This window comes from Coloeus monedula (genome assembly GCF_965178545.1).
Source record: "Coloeus monedula genome assembly, chromosome: 1".
Classification (NCBI taxonomy): Eukaryota; Metazoa; Chordata; class Aves; order Passeriformes; family Corvidae; genus Coloeus; species Coloeus monedula.
The window spans coordinates 38,287,735-38,307,218 of NC_138781.1; the positions used below are offsets into that span (position 1 = coordinate 38,287,735).

Below are 19,484 nucleotides of genomic sequence, written 5' to 3' on the forward strand. Positions count from 1 at the left end.
CAGCTGTCCCATTTTTTTCAAGTGTATTTTAAACACAAATTTGAGGGCATAAAGGCCAGTTATTTTTCAATATGGAAGAAAGAGTTGCACACCTAGGAGCAACATAAGGGCCTGAAAACAGAAGGTTGTAAATATCTGAAAAGGACAAGCAAACTGTGACAGAACAATATTCGGAACATGCAGAGTAAGATCTGTGAGTATGGAAGAATAAATGTAGCAAGCAGGCACACGGTGGATGAAGATTTTCACCCTCCAATCTGCACATAACATCAGCCTTTGTGAGCTGTTGAGGACACCTCTAAGGACTCCATCTCCAACTGTCTTCACATAGCTCTCAGAGACCCTATCCAGGTTTGTTAAAAGGCAGCAAAGAAGGACCCACTTCTAAACTTGTTTCAGCTGCCACTGTTGAATTTCTCTTGGACAAACACCCATGTCTTTTAGATGAAGGCAATTTACTAAGCATCTTGCTTCAAGATGGTACCAAAAGGAGGGTACTGTATACAGCTGGGGGTATTAAAAGAGAATCTGTGCAGTCTTATATTCAGGCAGGAAACTGAATTCTTTGTAACTTTTTGACTCTGCAGTTAGAGGCTTGTTTAGACCCTGGGCAGATGTTCTTTATGGTGGAGATTCTCCATACACCTTAAATGGTTGGATTCATAATAAACTGCTACAGCGTGTTTTATTCATTTGGCACTTAAGATGGTTGAAAAGAAAAGAATTTGCTAGTTGAGACCAGAGCTATACTTCAATGGAAGACATAAGCACATCCTTCAGTGCACTTGACGAATAATAAGGAACTTCAAAAATACTTTAAGTATATTTAGACATAAATTTCTACTTATCCCCCAGCTTCTGAAGAACTATCCATATTTAAAAAGCACAGTTCTATAGGCTCCCATACTTTTTAAACATCCTGCCATGCTATTCAGTGGACCAATTGCCAGAAATACCACATGAAAAACTGTTTAACTTCTATAGATTTCTCCCCTCCAAATCCAAGAGAATGTTCTGGAAATTACTAAAATATATTTCATCTATGTGACTGCATGCCATTATTGAAATTATTCCAAGTGCACTCCATAAACTTTCCTCACAGCCTTCCCACAACTTTTTGCAATGCCAAGCTTTACCTGTGACTGATCTGTATTAAAATTTACCAACATCCATTTGCATTTATTTGTAATAGCAGACAGCTAACTACAGCAAGTCCACATGGGTATTTGCATACATGTGAACAGTTTGTCCACATTTACCATCCATTCATCCTTTCTGTATACTCACAAAGCCAAGTAGATCCCATGATGCTTATTAGAGGAAATATCAACATCGTGCATGTGGCTAGTGTGAGCTGGATCTTAAGGTTCTCTCACTCACCTTGTGATAAAACTTTGTGGTGAACTATGGATGTCCTATATGGTGATATTACCTTTCTGAATAAGATAAAAAAGATTCTGCAAACACAAGTGGTGCTTTAAAAGCATACCTTGCTTGCAAAAGTGCTCTTGAAAGCAAAAACTGCTAATAGTTCACTAACTGAAATAGGAACATGATGGAAACAGACAAGCACTTTGAAATAAGGAGGAAGATTTACATCTGGAAGTAATGGAAGTGACACACTGCCCTTAGCCAGTCCTACTTATTCAGAAATCTCCAGCTTTGACATTTGGGAGGTATTACAAATACCCAGAAGGAACCTGCTGTGATGGTTTACAAGATACTGGCATCTATGACCGACAAACTAGAAGCTTAAAACCAGAGGAAAATACATATTGGATTTACTGTTAACTGGCCAAGAAGCTCTGCATCAGAATATGACATTAAAAAAACAGTTTGCTAGCAATGTGACTTCCAGGGACATCTCAAGCTGATCTGACAATTCTTACTTGTCTGGAAATTAATAGAAAATCACCTGATCTGAAGGAAAACATACTTTACTTGAAGATTTCCTCTCTTCTCCAATGTCCCATCCAATCCTATTCCTCTGAAAGGAGGGTTAACACAATGAGAAGAGCAGATAACACCACTTCCCTGAAAGCCCTAACTTGGTGGCTGACCACGTAAAAGCAAGAATGTGTCTACCCCAAAGCCATAAGTTTTCATGATCACGAAACATGACTGTAAAATGCAGGTGTAAAATGCAACGGCAGCACAGAGACGGAAGATAAACAGCAACACAAAAGCGCAAGGAAGGAAACTCTGCAAGCAGTTTGGATAAATCACCTGGATTTCCTACCTGCAGACTAGTAAAAAGTCAGGATTTAGATGTAAAAGAGAAGTTGTAAAAGATTAAACATTTTCTCTTACCAGTGTGCAAAAAAATTATTGCATAGATTTAAGGAAATTGCCATCTCAAGTGCTGTTGTAGGAAACTACATTCAACTACTGAATGAGGTTGAAAAAGAAGAATAAAGTGTGGGAAATAAATGTTCCTTTTTAGTGCATATTTCATAATATGCGTAACATAACCACAACAATCAAATTGTTATTCAATCTAAAGTAATAATAAGTGTTGAATTAAGGGATTTGCTTTTTGAAATGAGCAAGGGGGAAAAAAAGGATGCTCAGTTCTGATACTTTCTGCTCCTTTTTTCCATGTACTCAATGTCCTTGTTGACACTACAATAAAATTTTACTTCAGTGAAATTTCAGTTAAAAAAAAGTAGTTGTATTCAGGTTTAGTTTAAAAGATAGTACATAAAACATACTAAATTGGATAGTCTTTGGTCTGGGTTATGAATTTAGAGAGCTAGATGAATAAACTACCACCAAATGCCTCACTGCCTCCTATGTTTCAAAAGAATAATGGTTCAGAAATCAGTTTTTAAAGTGTAAGGAATTCTATTAATTTTGTGACATTGCTCACCTCCTTTATTATTTTCCCACTTGTTCTCTAATGTATTGTAGGAAGTATTGCAGAGGAAAGCAGTTTTAGGTTTTGTCCTAACCATGCCTCATTCACTCACGATGATTCAGCAATTTACACAAAAGAATGCACAGAAGAAATTCTGGTTTACATAAAATTTTAGAAACATCAGCTTTCTCACTGGTGCTGCTATACATTTGCATCCACAGTTATTTTTCCATTCTGTCAGTAGGAATGTGAGTTTTGCTCCTGCTGGACAGAATAAACAACGTCCCACAAGAGGTCACCTCTTCCCACAGTGTCCAGGCTGGTTTTATGAGAAGTGGTAGAGTGTCAGCAGAGCTGACAGGAACTGCATCTTGCCCTCTTTTAATCCCAAAACATACTCAAAATCTCCACTGACTTTCTTGTCACCTTTCCAATGCAAGCATGAGAGCAGAAAGGCAAAAAAAGCACCAGTAAGAAGAATATTTTATAGGCTATACTGAGGAAAGGGTGAGAAGTCTTTTTAAGAGATGTAAAAGGCAATTATTAGGAGGAAGTTACACAGAAAATTGTGTTGCTGCCAAGTACATACAGTTCAGCAACAGAAGTGCTGATGTCTCACTATGTCCTGTTAAGTCATCACAAACCAATGTACCAAGTAATGACAAAAGAAACATTGGGTTCACATCACTTTTGTGGCTGCACAGTTGGCTGTTCTGAGGTTGTTCTGCCCCAGGAAGGAACCACATGGGTATCACACAGTAAAGCTGCCAAGCAGACAGATAGATAAAGCAACTAACAAAACTTTTCGGAGTATAGCTGGTTATTCAAATACAGCCCAGATACCAACAGAGCAGCAAAGAAACACTGCTTTTAACCCCACAGTGCACATTATTTACTGATTATATATTTGCAGATGTTAACAGGCTTTGTGCATAAGCAACTTACCTTATGAAATCAGGCACAGATCTTCAAACATAGTAAATGTTCTGTTATTCACATCCAACAGACAAAAGCTACTTCACACAGCTGGAAGATGATGACTGTAGCATGACAACTCTAATTACACAGCTAATGCAGCTGAACCCTACCTCTGTTCAGCAGTCCATTGCAAATTATTTTGGAACAACACGTGGGCTCTTGTTTCGTATGAATCAATCTTCCATTTCTACATCCCCTCGTGATAAAGAACACACAAACCTATCCTGCTGTGTGGGAATAATTTGGAGATGAAACAAAATGAGAAAACACAACTCCAATATTTTTCCCAACCTTTCCACATATGATAGTTCTAAGTGAGCACCCAACATTGCAAAGGCATATACAACTGAGAGTACAGTTCATGAAACACTGTATTTAGAAATTAAGTTTCCTTGTGCATAGTACAGATACTTTACTCATATGTCATGAGACATAATAAGTAACTATGATGACAAAACCTTAGAAGATAATGCATAAAGAAGAACATTTACATAGTTTTAATTTACAGCAGAATTTAGTCTCTAGAATTATTGTGTCACTAACCTGGACATAAAGCATAGCAGCTGTCTTCTGTGACAATCAGACTTCCACACAAGAAATACCATTCTCTTAAAGTGTCCTTCTGACATACATTGAGAAAACAATGCTGTGCATGTTTAACAGTCACACCAATAACCTTCAAAAAGCACCATCTGCATGTACATGATAAACTGCAATGGTCAAGTCATAACATGTTTAGTCATGGTCATATGTCACTTGAGCTTGGTGGGGTGTCACCAACACAAAAATAATTTGCTCAAAAAATGCTGCCCATATTTTAGATATACAAGTTATGACAAAACCTATTATTGTGAAAGAACTCTCATGTTCTGATTTTTATTCGACTTAGAAAAGGCATCTCAAACAGCATCTCTGTTCAAGATGCGGGGAAGATGGTTACTCAAATATTCAGTTCTAATTCAGTTCTAACTTCTAGCAAGAAATATTTAATACTGGTCTCTCTAATTTATAACATTCAGTTGAAGAGAAATTAACTTGGTGACATGGGAAAAATCCCTTCCTTATACTTTACACTACATTATTCTCTCAGTGGATTGCTACTTTTGATGATATTCAGAGATCTGCCAGATTTGAAAATCCTAAAGTTTCACATAACCCCCCAAAATAAATGCACTTTGAAACAAAGACCTAGATAGTCAATCAGCTATTTTCTCACTACACACAGCTACACACAACATAGAATACTTTTAAGGAGGAAATAAGAAATACACTGCTATACTGCTAGTTTCAGCCTCTCCAGAATATAAATGTTGAACTGTGATTGAAGCTCTTTGATACTAATTTCAACATTGCTTAATCACTAATTCTTTATTTATCATGGATTAAAGTGGAAAAATGAACTGCAGAAAAAGCTTTCTATCATTAGCAAAATTGTTGTGCTAATAATAACAATAACAATTTCTTCTTAACCAAAGATAGCAATAAATTAGACTGTGCTTATTTGGTTTTATAAAGAATGCATTTGTGGATAACCATATTGCACCTTTAATCAATTAGGAAATCAATCTTTCTTTATGCATTTCCACAGCTCCTACTAATGGTAGTAGCATTTTTTTCTAAGCCTTCTGAACTCTGAACATTGCCAAATGCTGCAGTCCCGCCTGCCACTTAAATAAAAAATTAATTGTATTGATGAATTTTATGGAGGTGTTATTTGTTTTATTGTTGTGTTTTACAGAAATGAGCAACACCTCATACACAGACAAGCACTCACATCCAACATACCTCAGAAACATATCAATGTTATTCCCCACTCTTAAAGCGGGAACAATGCAGAGACTATTAAAATAATAATATGAAGTTCTATCTAAGGATTATTGTTTTGCCTATCCTTCTGCAGGTGGGGCAGGAAGCAACTCAAGCTACAAAATAGTAAGAAACACGTGTGATCTGGAGAAAGAAAATCTTAAAGTCCTAAGTACATCATATTAACACAATTATTTCTCTGACATGGTGCACAGAAGCAGATAGAACAATGCAGTACAACCCCAACATGGCACAGCAAAGCTGAGTACTACCTGTTATGAAATTGAGAAAATTGTAACATGATAATTTTTCTTTTTCTTGTCAGGGGCCATCATTTTCCTCTATTATCTAATCTGCCTTAGTACAAAAAAAACCACAAATGTGTTTTTCTTTGAGGATCACAATTCACTCTGATTATAAAAGAGTATGTCACCTACTACAAAATGCTCTGCCCAAAACTGTCAATGAAAACAAAGCCAAAATAAGTTTTGTTCCACCTCTGTTTGACTTCAGGCTTGACCTTTAAACAAACGTATGCTAGCTGTGGTTTGAACCTGGAGTAAGCAAGCTAAAGTGAAATGAGTTTGGGAACATATTTCTGTGTAATGTACTTGTTTCAATTTATTTCACAACCACCTTACATTCATTAAAAGCAAACACGCCCCTAACAAGGATAACCTTTCTAGTAGACTGTGAAGTACAGAATATCACTGATTATGCTGAAAATCATCAAAATGCAAATGAAAAGAGAAAGAATCTGAATCAACATCATTATGTAAACAAAATATAAAATGAAAACTCTGGTAATAACACAGATGGTATATGTTTAGCTATTTGCCAGATGCTCATGCTAGGGATGACCTCCAGCACTCTGAAGTCACCAAGAGCCTTTGCTTTAACTTCAAAGCATTTGTTGTCTGAATAAAACAAAGTTCAGATTAATATATATCGACAAAATGCACAGTGCTGCAATTCTCAGATCAAAATATGGCAAAGGTTTATATATTATAATGCTTACCATTATCACTTTTGAGATTTCCATTGCTGAGCTGTTTTAACCTCTTCTGATGGGATTTGCCATTGTAGTGGATTTGTGCCTGAGCAGCAGAGTTTAGCTGAATGTTACAAACATTACACAAAGTGAAATTGGTGTGTTTCTTTTCTCTCTCCTTCTTTTCTTCAGTGCCATCAGGTGCTAATTCTTTCTCACCTTCCCGGTCTGGGAGAGGTGTGAAATCTGAATTGTATGACTGGCTATCAACTGGTAAATCGGGGCTCCAGGGCTTCTTCATATTTTCTGAGAAGAAAAAAAACATATGAGAGAAGACTGATGAGAACACAAAATAATACAGACAAAACAGCAACATCTGCAAACCAGTAAAAGGCAGAAAATAATTTTTTGCATTTTATCTTTTAACATTGTATTTTGCTTTCATATGCACTCATATATTTTGCTTTCTGTTCAAGTTTTTCAGTTCTGCTACGTAACTTGACTAACTCCACAGTCAAGTGCCCAAAGCTGAGCCTGTCAGATGTGAATGCAGCACCTCTGTGATAAATTATCAAAGAAAAGGTAAAAACACTGCAGGAACTGAGAAAAAAATGTGAGAGAAAACAGCCCTTCAGCCAATGGAAAGAAAGGGGGAGAAGGTATAATGAACAGAAGAAAAAGTACCTGTCTTGTATAGTAGCTCAATAAGCTTAAATGCACAGACCTTACCCTTGAGTTTATTAAACACTTAGCAACTCCAGACATTCTCTCTCCACTTCCTGTGATTGCTTTCAAGCCCAAGTCTAATAACTTCATAACTTTCTCATTTAGAGTAGTTCAAAGACAAATAAACATGTTATTAGTTTCTTATCTTAACCACACAGGATTACAACTGAAGGATAGTAAACTTAGATTCAGCTAATATCAAACAGCAACAACTACAGAAATGAGAAAATAATCCCATCTGCAGAACTTCAAGTGAAACCAGTGGAACTGTGAGCTTCCACGATTTAAAAGGGAGCAGAAATGGCACAGGTGAAGAAATGCTCTGAGCACTGCAAACCTAATTTACTATTCAAGGAATGCAAAATGTTATACCAACTTAGCATTTTGATGAGACCTTTACATACCATATAAATCTTTAAAGTGCTTGTTCCCCCAGACTTAGTGAATAAATGAAGGTCTAGACAAAGAATGTAATCTATACTTTGAGTGACAAAATTACTGCAGCCTTAAATACGATGACACTATTTGGTCTCTAATTGACAAATCAATCAACCTAGAGACAAAAAAAGATTATTACAGTGACACAAGAAAATGGGTTTTTAATGCCAGATCCAGAAAAGTTTCAGTGTCTAAATAAACAATCCTAAACACGCCTCCAGACTTGGGTCTGATTGCAACATAATACTGCAAATCGTTCTTCAGATAGCTTCAGATGTCTTAAATTTCATCAGCTTAACTTTTTGCCAGACCTCCCAAGGCTTCAAAGACATTTTTTGTCTTCCAGTCAAATCACAAAGACAAATTTATCTAAAGATGAAAATCTAAAATCTATCTCAAATATTCAAATCAGTTTCAATCTCAATTTTCAGATTTTCTTGCTATCTAATTAGCATTGTGTTCTTTTATGCTAACTAAACCCTATTTCATTTAAGAAAGTACAGACCCAGGTCTGAGAGGACCTCCGCACTTGCTGTAGATTTTAACCTCACTCAACTAGTTCTGTCATTATTTTATCAGCTTCTGTGTACAGTCAACTCTTATCTAGGATTGTAGCTGTTGAAAGCAAGAGATGAGAAAGAAGGCTAAACAATTCACTCCAAAGCAAAATTACAGAGAGAAAAAACAATCAGCATAAAAGTAGTTACTTATTAAAGCAAGGCTGTTATACGAACAGTGATGATAGGAACTTTTACCTACAAATCACAAATGTCCCGAAAGACATTATGAGACTGTAGAATCTTTCAATAGCAGACCTATAGCATATTTCTCCTAATGGAAGGAGGAGGTTTCTCTGAGGAAGCAGCATAAACCTATCAACCTCTCAGCCCTTCTGGAGTTTGCTGGAGATACTGTTCACTTCAAAGATTCATCTACCTAAAATAATTTTAAATTAGTAAATTCAGTCTTTAATCAAAGCAGTACATAAATATATATACGTAATCTATTGCATTGAAAGCATTCCCCACTAGAGAGCAGTATGAATTTAAAATTACAAGAACAATATATCCCTAGGCCTATAGTGCTAGCCATATAGGCATAAGATTACTATAACAAAACAGATTTTTCAACAAAGATATAAAACTTTGTAAGCAGATATAATCTAGTAAATTCAACATTGCATGCTATGTGTACGCATCTCATTTCTTTTGAAATATTTCCACACATAAGCTGGCAGCCTAATAAAGTGTATTAGCATGTTAATATATCCTTCTAATATTTCAATCAAAACAGTCTAATCCATGAAAGTCTTATTTTTGGCATATAGAATCTGTCTTGCATTCTAATCTCATTCCAGAAAACAAAATTAGGAAATGCACACTCAATAACAGCACAATAAACTAATAAGGGAAATTCCGCCTTGGGAATAAGTGATTTGTGCATCTACCATGTGCTTCCATTAGAAAAGCATGTGATGTCATTAGAGCTACAAAATACTTTTGTGTATGTCCACGTTACTCTCAAATCTGGAGGAAGGGCATCATTTATAACTGGAGTTTAGGTAACAACTAGGAAAACAGAAGTTTCAGAAATATATATTACACTACAGTCCATCACCATTTTCTTTACAGATACACAGTGATTTATGAATATATAATGGCACTGCTAGAGGACTAAAGTGAAATATTAAACACCTGTGCAAAGCACTTGCTGTAAAGCCAGCATTACTTAGCAGTACTCAGTATGTTGATTGGACACAAAATGATTCATTAAAAAAAAAAAATCAAAAACAAGAAATTTTTTTTAGAAACAGAAGCAGTTTCTGATTAAAACATTCCGAGTCATTCTTACTCAATATTTCTTAATAGACAAGTAAATAAAGACAGCAAGTGATAAAAAAGAGGGAGATATTTGAGTATAATTTGCTGGCATACTTTTAAAATACAACTTACCACTCCAACTAGCATTTTTAAAGAAATGGGAAAAAAAGTACATTAAGTTCATAAATTCGCATGAAGACCCACCAGTGTTTAAACCAACACACATGCAGCCTAATTCATGAAAGCAACAGGACTTCAGCTCATGCTTGCATCATTGCATACTTCCATTTTCTGGAGTAAAAATGTTTAGGCAGCAATTTTGATTGGTGAGAAAAAGAATGCTTAGCTGATCCTATTGGAAAATTACATGGAATACATGGAATATGGTTAGAAGAGAACATTATGATCTTAATTTTATAAGTAATTTTTAATTGTTATCAGTGTCTTATTGGTTTGATAATATGTGGATAGGCTTTAAATGAAAACCCTCTTTCCCTGACATCTTATTATAGAGTTCATGTTGACTGTACTGTTTACATATCTTTTAAAGTCATCAGTTTTGCAGGTACACATTTTTTTCCCTGTAAAAGAAAGTTAGCTTCTCAATTTTAGGGGTCCTAATGAAGCCTGCAGAGCACTAGAAATGAGCGAACTAGGCAACCGAGATCCCAAAATTTCTTGCCAATTTAAATAGCATTCTGGATAAATGCTTACATTTATTTTCCCTGGGGTTCTGAACTCAATTTTGGCTCAATGATGCTTACCAGTAAAACGAACTTTGCACGACATTATAGCTTTGTGAAGTAGAAAACTGTCCCATGTGGAAAACCAGCACAACTACAATTTGTGGTGTTTGCTGGCTTAGACAATGTAGCTACTTACAGGGGATTTCTCTTCTTAAATGTGCTTGAAGGCACTGGATTAGAAATCTCATTCTTCCCTGAAACAACCCTTACCTTCTTAACTGCAAGCCAATGGCATACCTTCTATTCAAGAAAATTTGAAGGAAATTTTCCTCATTTGTACTACAATTAATTGTTCTATTTCCAGACCCTCTTATCAGCATAGAACTGTATCAATCACTGTGACTTTGGCTCTGTGCACATGATTCTCAAACACACTGGGTACATTCAAGAGGCCAACAGTACATGAATCCCAGAGACCACTGTGCACCTAAGTCAGCTGTATTAAATATAGACCTCTTACCACTGATGAATGACCAGTTCAGCCTGGAGAAGAGAAGGTTTCAGGGAAACCTTAGAGCAACGTTCCAGGAGCTGAAGGAGCTTACAAGGCTGAAGAAGGACTTTTCACAAGGGCCTGTAGTGATAGAAGGGGGAATGGCCTCAAACTGAAGGAGGATATGATTAGATTAGGTATTAGGAAAAAAATTCCGTATTGTAAGTGTCGTGAGGCATTGGAACAGGTTGCCCAGAGAAGTAGTGCACTCCCCATCCCTGAGGGGTTCAAGGCCCAGCTGGATGGAGCTTTGCATAACTTGCCCTAGTGGATGGTTGCCTTCCTATGGCAGGATGGTTGGAACTGGGGGATCTTTAAGGTCCCTTCCAACCTAAATTGTTCTATGATTCTATACATCTTAAAGAAGATCTCCTTGTTTACTTCCCAACAGGTTGCTACAAAAAATACATTCCTGTAATAGCTGAAGGATAGAAAAGATGGACAGGAAATTAAGGACAAAAGTCCACTAATTACAATATTCAGGAATTTCTAATACTTCTTTTCAAAACTGTGAAAGACATTTAAGTAGCAATCATCAAAGATGCAGATGTTTGCATCTCACTCATTCCCAGACTCTGCTCTATTCCTGGACACTTTAAATTTCACCAAGAAGGCCTATGAAAGGTCATCTCACTATGAAGCAGACTAAAGCATAAACTCAGGTGTTTTGTTCTCAGAAAAAAGTATTCCTCTTTATTTGCAGATGTCTGTGCTGTAGATCTCAAGTTAGATGGGATGAATCTTGCTCTGCCTGTGATCATGTCTCTCCAAACATTAAAAGGACTGAACTTTTGCAGGTAATAATAGTAATACTCATTTTTGAGATATCGACAGATAACAACAAATATTGAGAGATATCAGCTTCTTTCAAGAAACTGTTGTTAATGCAATGTTTAAAAAAAGAAAATGAAAAAAAGAGCAAAAAAGAGAGAGATTGATCACTTATCAATATCGTCTCCTTAATCATCACCTCATCATTTTTCATGTATTTGGGGGATGTTACTGGCATGTTACACAAAAGCACCTCTGGTAATAACTGAAATCTTCATATCTTTTCAAACTTCATAAATTTGGTGCTATATCTTTCAGGTGATTGGACATCACCAGTTGATGAAAGTCACTGTAGCATCAGCCTTTTAAGAATCTTTTTCATAATGTGAGTGAAGCTATGTGGCAGGACCATTCCCAAAACTGGTATCTCTGTGCTAAAGTCCTCCTATTTATCTGTTATGCTGCTTGAAACTCCTTGCTGCATTGGGTACTTGTGACGCCTTTACCAAAAAGCCAGTGAGTGCTAACTTGCCTTTGCAACCTTTACTTGATCTCACTGAATAAAATGCTAGCTCTAGAAATTTATTCCTGGGAGAAGCCTAAAATGATCATACTGCCATCTATTTTAAACATGGATAGCAGGGGCAGGACAGCCTGGGGGAAGGATCAGGAATACAAAAATAAAATATCCTTGGCTTCTTCCAACCCCCATTATCACTGGATGATCCCAAGACTGTAGCCTTCCGGTTTTGGTCACGGTTGCACCTGCTCCCAGTTTAGAGCCCAGAGCAATTTAGGTCATGAATGACCTATTTTGCACATCATGGCTGTGGCAGAACAAACACACAGCAAAAAGGACTAACCAGCAAAGCGGTGACAGGTCCCTCACAGTGAAAGCACTGCACCTGTGAAACACAGCTCCCTCCCAAATGACCTGAGTAACCTACAGGGTACGCTGCAGGACTCATCTGCTTTCTCTGGATGGACGGACGGATGAATGAAAGTCATTTCAGTGGAAGAGCTACTGTGGAATGGCAATCTACTGAGATCTGAAATGTTTTTAGAAACCAATTCATTTTTCAGGACCTCCTTTGTTCTGAGCCTTTCAGATTAAATTTAAATACAAAATAGCATATAATACAGTAAAATTCGATGTGAAAATCTGGAAAATATATGCGCTAAGTGATTTCATGCTGTAGGAAGGCTTTTCTACTATGAGTTTTAGTGAGCAAGTATAATCACTTGCTTCTAAAAATCAAGGAAGAGTTTGTCAGGTCATACACCCAAGAGCAAAATTACTAGTCAGTGATAAAACTGTGGATAAAACTCAGTATCTCTTCTTGCTGTCTGCCTAATACAGCTCAGATCACATCACATTTGAAGCCAATATTTACCAAATTTTCTCTTTAAAAATTCCAGACAAAATAGAGTAGAACAGGCATCTTAGCAGGGGGGAAGAAAAGTCAGGGAGAGAACCATCTTATTTTCTTGTTTATTGTTTCTCTGTATCTTACCAGCTCCTCCCAGTCTGATCACTGCTGCTAGCTGCTACACCACTTCAATCATCCATGGGAATAATAAGAAGATCATAATCATCATCATCTCAGGTGTTTTTGTGAAGTCTAAGAGGAAAATAATCTCTTAAGCAAAGCCTGCATCAAGCAAAGGAAATAAAGGCAGGTTTTCCTCACATCTTTATTCCTTGGGGGGAATGAGGCAAAATGAGATTGACATTATTTGTGATTGGAGGGCTTTATAATTTCATGTCTCTGTCCTAGGACTCCTCCCAAGAAATGCATCTCTGCAGACTGAGCCCTATAAGAATAGATACTTATCCATTTGAAATAGGCTCATTGTATATTTGTATACCTTAAGCAATAGCACAGAAAATAAAAGCCTGGGCTTTTGTTTTGCTTTGCCAGGAGAGCACTTAAATCTTTCAGGAAAGGCTGCATTTCAATACTGCAGCAAATGAACAAACCCCAGCCTATCTCCCATCACAGCCAATTCACCACGAGATTCTAAAGGAACTTTTAGATGGACTCAACAGAAAAAGTTCATCATTTCTTGGTTCAGCAGTTCCCTCGTGCCAGAAGCAACCAACAGACATCTCATAGTCTCAAAATATACTGCAGTCAGTTTTTTAATTGAGTTCTATAAAAAGAGCTAAGCACTAATCAACACCATATGTTATTCAATTAGCTAGTAATACATATCTATTTCTCAAGCCTGTGCTAACATAATGGAGCACTTTGGGTGGTTTGGAACTATTTAAAGGCCAAGTAATTAATTTGCAAACATCAGCTTCTAAAATCTGAGAAGCACTACTGTGATGACTTACAAGCCACGAAAACTCCCTCATTTGCTTTTTATTCAATCTGTTTTCAGAAATGGTCCTTGTGAAAACAAAGATTTCTGCATAAAATAGGGCCAGAAAAAGGCACGAGGTCAGCTATGTGTGTGGTACCCAGGTCCAGAGGGATTCTCTTCCCATGCAGGTAAAGTGAGCAGTTTGTGTTTTGTCACTTCCCTCTCCACCAGCAGTATACTGTGGTACAGACCTTGTACCTGAGGTAGTAATTAACATGACAAATGGTAGAGCTAGCAAAGCTATGTGAGCTCTGCCTACCAAGAAAATTTGTTGTTGTCAAGCAACCTGAAGTGCATTATTTTTTCCATATTCTTGATTTCCACATATGGAAATTGTGCTCGCAGCCTCGAAACTCCCATCAATGGCAGTCGGAATTGACTGAGCTCAAAAAGAAGGGACAGAAACATCCGACTGAAATTCAGGCTGCCTCTGCTAGAAAAAACCTTGGGTATAGCAATATTTCTGAGAAGGTAGGCAGTCAGTGCAGGTTTTAAAGGGAAGGGAAAAAATAAAATAGGGAATTAGAATCATGGAATCTTTTAGGTTGATATAGATCTTTAAGATGATTGAGTCCAACCATTAAACCAGCACTGCCAAGTCCACCACTAAACCATGTCCCCAAGGGCCACATCCACACGTCTTTTAAACACCCCCAGGAATGGCAACTCCATCACTTTCCTGGGCAGCCTGTTCAAGTGCTTGATAACCCTTTTGTTGAAAAAACTTTTCCTAATATCCAGTCTAAACCTCTGCTATCCACAACTTGAGGATATCTCCTATCACCTGTTACTGGGGAGAAGAGGCCAACCCCCACCTGGCTACACCCTCTGCCAGGTATTGCAGAGAGCAGTAACATCACCCTTCAGCCTCCTTTTCTCCACACTAAACAATCCCAGCTCCTTCAGCTGCTCCTCATGAGATTTATGCTCCAGACCCTTCACCAGCTTCATTGCCATTTTCCGGACTTGCTCCACCACCTCAATGTCCCTCTTGTAGTGAGTGCCCCAAACCTGAGCACAGGATTCAAGGTGTTGCCTCACCAGTGCCCAGTACAGGGGGGCAGTCACTGCCCTGGTCCTGCTGGCCACACTATTGCTGATACAAGAATATTATTTTTGATTTTATAGATAAAAATCACTTCTTTTCAGTGTCTCTGGATCAACTCCCATATGTGAAATCAGCCTACAACCTGTCATCCAGATATCGTATGAGTGCCATTTTCCACCTTAAATATCTTTAGTTTTCCCAGTACCTAAATATCCAATCAAAACTTTATCTCAGCAGAAAGCAAGAGCATGAACAGCTGTTTGGGCATAACGAGCAACTCATTTTTGCAGACAAGTAAATTCCATTTTTAACACACCAATACAATCACTAACTACCACTGTATCCAAGTTGGCAATTTTTAAAATTAAGTTTCAGTTAGTGTTTGTGACAAGTTTGCTGATAGGTTATCTCTTTGGATCCACAGTCACTTTTTTTTTTCCCCTTTTGTGATTAAGTATTTCATAAATAAGTATTTTGGCAATATGCTGATGAAAATACATCTACAAAATGAAACAGAAAAGTAATTAAAAAGGCAAGCCACATGAATAAGCTCTGTGGGAATTCTATTTAAAAAAATAAACAACAACCACTTTCCCAAAAAACCCCAAATATTGCAGAATAAAGAATAATAATTTTCAGAAAGGCAGTTCAACCCCTGAAATCTTTGTTATGCACAAAAGAATACAGCCATTAGACATGAAATAAAATAAACTGGCAATAAATGTAGTAACAATGGGGAACAGGAAATTAAAGGCTACAAGCAAAGGATAACTAAAATTAAGATTTGTTTTCAATTCAGGAGAAACGTCAGAAATGTGAAGGTTTTCATTTTTTTTTTTTTAATCTAAGTAATTTTAGAAATTATTATTTTTTGTTATTTGAAAGATAATTTCCAAAGATTTTCAGAGTTTTATGGTTTGAATTTTCAAACCTTCTGAGGTCCTAGTAAATAGCAATGCTTAGCACATACAAAAACATACAAAACACAATCTCCCCCTCCTTTTTGCTATACTTGTGTTTTAGGGAACTGCTGTGTGGATATTTTTAAACAAAAGACCTTGAAAACACGGGAGCCATAGAAGACCAAAAGAGCATTTTTAGTGCTTTAATCAGTTACCCTTTGGAAGGTATTTCTAAATCAAACAAGAAGTTCTACTTTTGCCTTTCTCTAAATGCATTTCTAAAAACACCTCTGTTAAAAAAAAAAAAATTGAGGAATTAGATCTTATGTTTGAATATTATCATTTATACTTTCACAGCAGGAATCATTTTTTTCAGATTAGCTGCTCATTATAAAATATTCAGATAGCTCAGGCAGCATTTGCAAGCACAGGGATTTTTTTTTTTTTTTTTTTTTTTTTATTATGTTATTGCTTCATTACACCCACTGGGCCATTTAGTGTCGAATTTAATGGAGAGCAGATCATTTTCCAAGCAATGCAAACACATCAAGGTGAAAGTCTGTTGTGTTTGGAAAGGTTAGCAGATGTTTTTGCAAGTGCTTGTGAAAGTTATTGTTGTTTATCTTATTCTTGAACCTTTGGATTGTATTTTCTTTAAATACTGCATTCGGCACTGCATTCACGGTGATATGAACGTCATTTCTGCTAGTTTACAGCATGTGGGGTTTTTTTGATAGCTTTTACAATTTTAGTTGAGAAGTACAAACATATTGTGTGTAACTTAAAAAGCATATTCTCTATCACAGCTTGACAGACAATGAATGCCTTTGCTATTGTCTCCAAGGCTGATATAATGTTTCTGCATGTCAACTATACATTTATCTGACTCTCTTCATCAATACTAGGGATCTAAAAATAATGTCTAGCAAATCAGACCATCCTGGACATATATCGGTAAAAAAGTCTGAAAGATGCATTGGTGGACCTCGACCTATTTATGTTTCCTTGAGATGACATAGTGTCCCAGAGCAGCAGCTAAAATCTTTTGCTACAGTCACACAAGGCCAACATAGAGCTTCGCTTATGCCACTGGGGAATTATTTTAACACAAGGACTATCTGTCTGTGTCACATTTCTAATAACCTTTTCATCACAGTACCCAGATGTAATCCATTTATAGAAACGCTTAGGCATCGAAAATAAAAATGTGCAAAAGGAATCTAATTACTGAATACAGAAAGTGGGATGATTTATTTTTTATTTGGGATAAATTCAGGTGATTCACTATTAGTGAATGTAAATATATTTTCAAGGCATGATTGCTATAATCCCACAGGGTGCCAACGTGCGTCCAGGAAAATGCATCATAAAATACCAGGACCTAAGAGGACATCCTGGGCAATGAGATATTTATTGCATTAGCTTTTTCCTTGCATTACTTTCCCATGAGTGTAATTCACTCCTCTGTTGAATTGTGTGGAAAATCAAGGCAGGGCATATTAGGGAGAATTTGCTTATGAGGTACACATTTTTTATAAGGTACACATATGAAAAAAACTTTTAAGCTAAGTGTAAGAGGAGGGTGTGAAATTTTTTCTGTAAGTGTTTCTTGATGCAAGATCTGTGAAACATGTAATATATTTGGAATTTGGACATGTATAGTTTGACAATAAAAGTATGGAAATGCAGGAAAACATGGACAAACTAGAGATCACAACCCCATACCTCCCCTCCAAAGCAGGAACTGCTGCTTCACTTTGCTTCTAAAAGTCAGCCCCTGTTTGAAATTAGTGACTGCCCAGCATAGTCCAGAAGTATCTTCCAAAACTTAAAACCTACCAGAGAGGCCGAGGAGCTTACTGAACACCTTAATCAGTGATGGTGCCTTACGAATGCTAAAATACAAAAAAGGCTTCTAAAATAGGAAATATTTATCCAGTATTGCAGAAATCTGTATATTTTTATACATCTTTTCCATGCAAAGTCGTCTTGGACCTCCACCTTATGGATTCTACCACCATGTTATTTTTTTTCTTAGGCTCAATATAGCATGCATTGCTAATAATTAAAAAGCATCAGTGCTTCTTTCTAAAACATCCTCCAATGATTGGATGTATTTCTGAAAAAGAATCATGGAAAGCATGGGAATACCACCACACACATACACAGAGGAAGTAAAGTAGCTGATGCATTCCAGCTTTCTGTGGGAGACGTTCACGGCAGCACTTCTCTGCAGCAAGTGCTCATAGTGAACACTCTGAGCTGTTGCTTTTGGGAAGCCTGAGCACTTGGCTTAGCCACTGTTGATCTGCAAAAACGACTGCTGCTGAGTGTGTAAAATCCTTCCAGCATGACTGCTGCTGGGTGTGTAAAATCCTCCTAGCTCTGCTGGCCATCTGCAAGGTCTCTCAACCTGTGGGGTAGGCTGAAAATGCTGAAAAGCTCTGCGAAGTCATTCATGGTAGAATTCAAAGCTTTGGAAGACCTATGAAGTTTCTTCCTTCAAGCATGCTGATTCCAGTGAAGCAGCTTACAAACTCTATTATACATAGAACAAGTTTATAAAATCCCTGGGATTTGCTCAACTACTTATTTCTCCAGAATGATGGCTCAACTTTGCATTAAAACAATTGTTGGCAGCAGTCATTTAAGACTTCTGATACAATATTTATGACATTTCCAAGATTAACTCATTTTGAAAAATAACTTTATGGCAAAAGGTTAGAATACTTGACAAAATATTAAACTGTCCAATATTTCAAGGTTTTTTTCTCAGAATTACCTTCTTCAATTTACCTCAATCTAAAACACTGCAGGTCGCTGGACATGTACATAACTTTGATTTAAATGAACTTTTCAGAGAAGTTAGAGAAAAGTTAAATACAATGCTAGTAGTGACCTACCTTTAGCTATTGACAGTTTTACAATGTGGTGCTCTTCCCACTAAAAACCCAGACATCTAACTGGATCAGTTTTCCTGAATTTGCAAGATATATATATATATACGCTCCTACAGAGATGCAAGTCAGGTTGACAGCCACTGAACTCTGTAGCATTACATTGGCATAAAACCAGTGCAAGAAAAGCAGAATCAGATCCCTATTTTCCTTTTAACTAAAGGAAATTCATAGTAATTTCAGCATCTCAGCAGTCACCATAATTTGTGCTGTTCTTGCTATGTACTATAGAAACTGTCACTTTTTAAATTTATGGTATCTTTTACAGCTTGGGTTAAAGAACACTTAAAGCACTTTCAGTGTTTTATATACCTCTACTCTAGAAGAATAGAAATGAGATTCCTTTATTAATTTAGATCCAGACTACCAGACTATTCACACTAGCAGTCTCAGAGAATTTTAATGGGATTACCAGCATGTGTAAGAATTTGTATGACAAAAATCAGAAAAGGGAAACTTTTAATGATTTAAAAGTACAAAGATTACAATAGCTAAAACTTCATTGTTGAGTGTATGACTCACAAAGCTACAATTCATTCAATTAATAGTCAACATATATGTGACCAATCAGAGAAGTCCTA

The 19,484-nt window shown here is 36.8% G+C and overlaps 1 protein-coding gene across 1 annotated transcript in view; it reads right to left on the reverse strand.

Moving 5' to 3' along the window:
* The window catches only part of ZNF385D (zinc finger protein 385D), a gene marked incomplete at both ends in the record, with an annotated part of 414,505 nt that overhangs the window by 322,526 nt on the left and 72,495 nt on the right, over window positions 1–19,484 (reverse strand). Inside the window, one exon of the mRNA XM_082298863.1 lies at window positions 6,660–6,938. Within this exon, the coding sequence (XP_082154989.1) occupies window positions 6,660–6,938 (279 nt within the window). The remainder of the gene's footprint in view (window positions 1–6,659; window positions 6,939–19,484) is intronic.